The sequence below is a fragment of the Tasmannia lanceolata genome, unplaced genomic scaffold (assembly GCF_043159265.1).
Source record: "Tasmannia lanceolata isolate RefF3 unplaced genomic scaffold, GAP_Taslan_0.1 ptg000006l, whole genome shotgun sequence".
NCBI lineage: Eukaryota > Viridiplantae > Streptophyta > Magnoliopsida > Canellales > Winteraceae > Tasmannia > Tasmannia lanceolata.
The window spans coordinates 7,118,570-7,121,497 of NW_027518683.1; the positions used below are offsets into that span (position 1 = coordinate 7,118,570).

Here is a 2,928-nt window from a genome sequence, read left to right on the forward strand (position 1 = left end):
TGAATTGCCTGTAAAAATCAAGTTAGAAAATTACAAAAAAAAGCTTCTAGATATGTTTACCATTGAAAATTACAAATTCTTGGAGTTAAAAATTCACGATCTAAATCTTTATTGAATCTGATTCCATATTCTAATTTCAACTCTACCATCTGTAATTAGTTCGGAATTACTCCATTTTCTGTGTTTGGATAGCAAGGAGCACTAATTTTGACCATTAATTCCAATTGGAATTGAGCCAGGATACAGAGGCAGTCATTATCAAATTTGTGAATAATCACTTATTAAGTGATGCAGCAGAACACAATTACACTATAATAGATTATTTTTATAATAGGTGATTGTTATAATTCGTTGCAACAATTGCACTATGTTGGTCTGTAATCCCAACCCTATTCCCAGTCAAGACCCTGAAAGATGGGCACTTCACCATTGCCGCAGTAGTTTTCTTGGTTCTCCACATCATAGCCTTGCGTGGGGTCGATCACAAAATAGTGTTCGCTTGGCGAATGGATTACAAATTGTTCAAGCAAAAATGTATTACTACTTGATGTGTCATTTAAGCCCACACTTGGTGGAAGTGGTGCAAGTGTTGGCTCACTTGGTGGAAGTGTCTCTGCCATTCCACTATAGCCGTTGGGAAAGTTGATATTGTTAACCCATATGGGATTGGACTGAACGGGCATGGGCTCTGGCTCGGGCTGAAAGGGCACCGGCTGGGGCTCATTCTGATTGGGCATCGGCTTGGGCTCGGGCTGAATGGGCATCGGCTCAAACTGGGGCTGAACAGGCATAGGCTCGAGCTGAACGGGCATTGGCTCACGCCGACCCCGTTTGCGCTTGTGCACATCTTCACTTGGTTGAGCTTTTGCAGATTTTTTTGTATCTCTTAAATTCTGATAAACTTTGCATAAAACACAATCATCCAGCTAAAAAGAAAAAAAAAGAATTATAGTTAGTAGAGAAAAGAAATTAAATCTCGGGCATATGATAATAGTATGAATTAAAAAAAAAAAAACATACATCACGTATGAGATTAATGTAAATTCTAGCATAACTATTTTCTTTTTCTTTAAAACAATATTGTTTATTTTACCCTCATGCTGGTGCCCTCATTCTTGGGATGTATCTTGTCAGAGGCTCTATACTCCTGCATAAGCCAATTGGTCCTAGACCCTTTCGGTCCCTTTCCGATGTGAAAAACCAGCATTCTCTTAGACCCAAGTATCTCTCCTTCATGTTCAATTTTCTTATCTTTTCCTGTGGCTTTCCAGTAGCCATACCCATCTCCGGTGCCCTGTCCTGAACGCACGTCCCGTCTTACAGACTTCCCATTCTGATACTTCTCTGTGGTGTGAAAAAGTACCATTCATTTTCCTCCCAAGGCTTGTGTTCACCTTGTAATCAACAAAATTTTCTTCAATCAATAATCAATAAACAATATTAAAAAATTTTAATATTTAGAAAGGAGGCTTAATCTTTTTTATATGGTGCCCACGGGTGAAAATCCAGTGCCAATTTCAATATAGGCATAAACGATAATCTAACAGCAGCCTCTTAAAAAAGTGGGCTGGTGCAGGGTGCAGGATTTCACACCAGTTCACCATATATATAAAAATCAATCAAATTGGTGTCCTATTAAAAGTTAAAAGGAATTAAAAAGCAGAAAAGAAATATGAATGGGAGAATAACTGAGAAGAAGTGTACATACTTGTGAGAACGTCAGGAGTGTAATTATAAAGATCTACATCATGGATTTCATTGGCAGGAAGTGAAAGACCTTGAACCTTCTTTATAAGGAAATATTTAAACAGTTCATGATCAAAAGGACGAAATCTGTACCAAGGACGAATTTCTGAGTCATTACACTTTCCTTGAACTTAGTCCACAGGATCTGAATGAATGTTCAGACATGCGGAGAAGTAGTCTCCTTCCATGTCGCCAGAAGACGGGAACTCTCCGCCTTCCAAGTATGAGCCCATAGGATCTGACTGAAAGCTCTGCAAATCGGACAAGTCGTCTCCTTCCATGTCGCCAGAAGACGGGAACTCTCCGCCTTCCAAGTATGAACCCATAGGATCTGACTGAAAGTTCAGCAAATCGGAGAAGTATCTACCTTCCATGTCGCCGATTGGACTCGGACATAGAAATTGCAAGAAGTCGCCCATTGTCTGAGAAACTTCCTCAGACCCCTATAATAGCAAATTGTGTTGGGGAGAAATATCAATTTCATGGTCACTTTTTATTTTGTCTGTCCACCGGGAGAGAAGGAGAGAGAGAGAGTCTCCAAGGAGAGAGAGAGAGAGAGAGAGAGAGAGAGAGAGAGTCCTCTTTGCACAAGGAGAGACTTATTTTGTGAAAGGAGCTGGTCGGCGCTTCTGCACGAGAGAGAGAGAGAGAGAGAGAGAGAGAGAGTCCTCTTTGCACAAGGAGAGACTTGTTGTGAAAGGAGCTGGTCGGCCCTTCTGCATGGAGCAAATTGTGTTGGGGCGTAAAAATGACTTTGAATTAAAATCGCCCTTTTCTTATAGGAACTTGGCTTTTAATTAAAACGGCGTTGCAAATTTCTCTCCTTGTGCACGGAGGACTCTGTCTCTCCTTGGGTTAGGGTTGAGACTGTGGCAGCCCGGCCTGACCTGAACCTAACCTCTGTCTTCTAATTTTATCTTGATTTTCTTTGTGTTATTGTATTTTTCTATTTGGCCTTGGGAGAACCCAAAACGCAATAAAATTAGATGGGTTGGGTTGGGTCAGGGATGAGAGATTTAGACGTGGGTTGAGTTAGGGTTGGTGCAAATATCAAAATAAGGGGGCCTCCTTTTCTTTTTCTTTTTTGGGATTTTGCGAAGGGAAATGATATCAGCGCAACTATGTTTTGATATCTGCACTCTTTGAGCCTTGCACGGGTTTCCCAGGGCCTTTTTCTTAATA

At 40.7% G+C, this 2,928-nt stretch overlaps 1 protein-coding gene across 1 annotated transcript; it reads right to left on the reverse strand.

The window, feature by feature from the left end:
• Nucleotides 1-242: 242 nt before the first annotated feature.
• LOC143878291 (uncharacterized) lies at nt 243-2,606 on the reverse strand. Its single transcript, XM_077380596.1, has 3 exons — nt 1,709-2,606; nt 1,094-1,394; nt 243-926 (listed from the first exon to the last, which is right to left on the reverse strand). Exons 2-3 carry the CDS (start codon nt 1,364-1,366, stop codon nt 390-392), a joined length of 810 nt encoding a protein of 269 aa, XP_077236711.1. The 5' UTR covers nt 1,367-1,394; nt 1,709-2,606; the 3' UTR covers nt 243-389.
• Nucleotides 2,607-2,928: the final 322 nt, after the last annotated feature.

Excerpts from the sequence above, each read along its gene's own strand:
- LOC143878291 (XM_077380596.1), bottom strand. The coding sequence starts at position 1,366 with ATGGTACTTTTTCACACCACAGAGAAGTATCAGAATGGGAAGTCTGTA. Across the intron at positions 927-1,093 it reads ATGAGGGCACCAGCATGAGG|CTGGATGATTGTGTTTTATG; the intron begins GTAAAATAAACA and ends TTTTCTTTTTAG.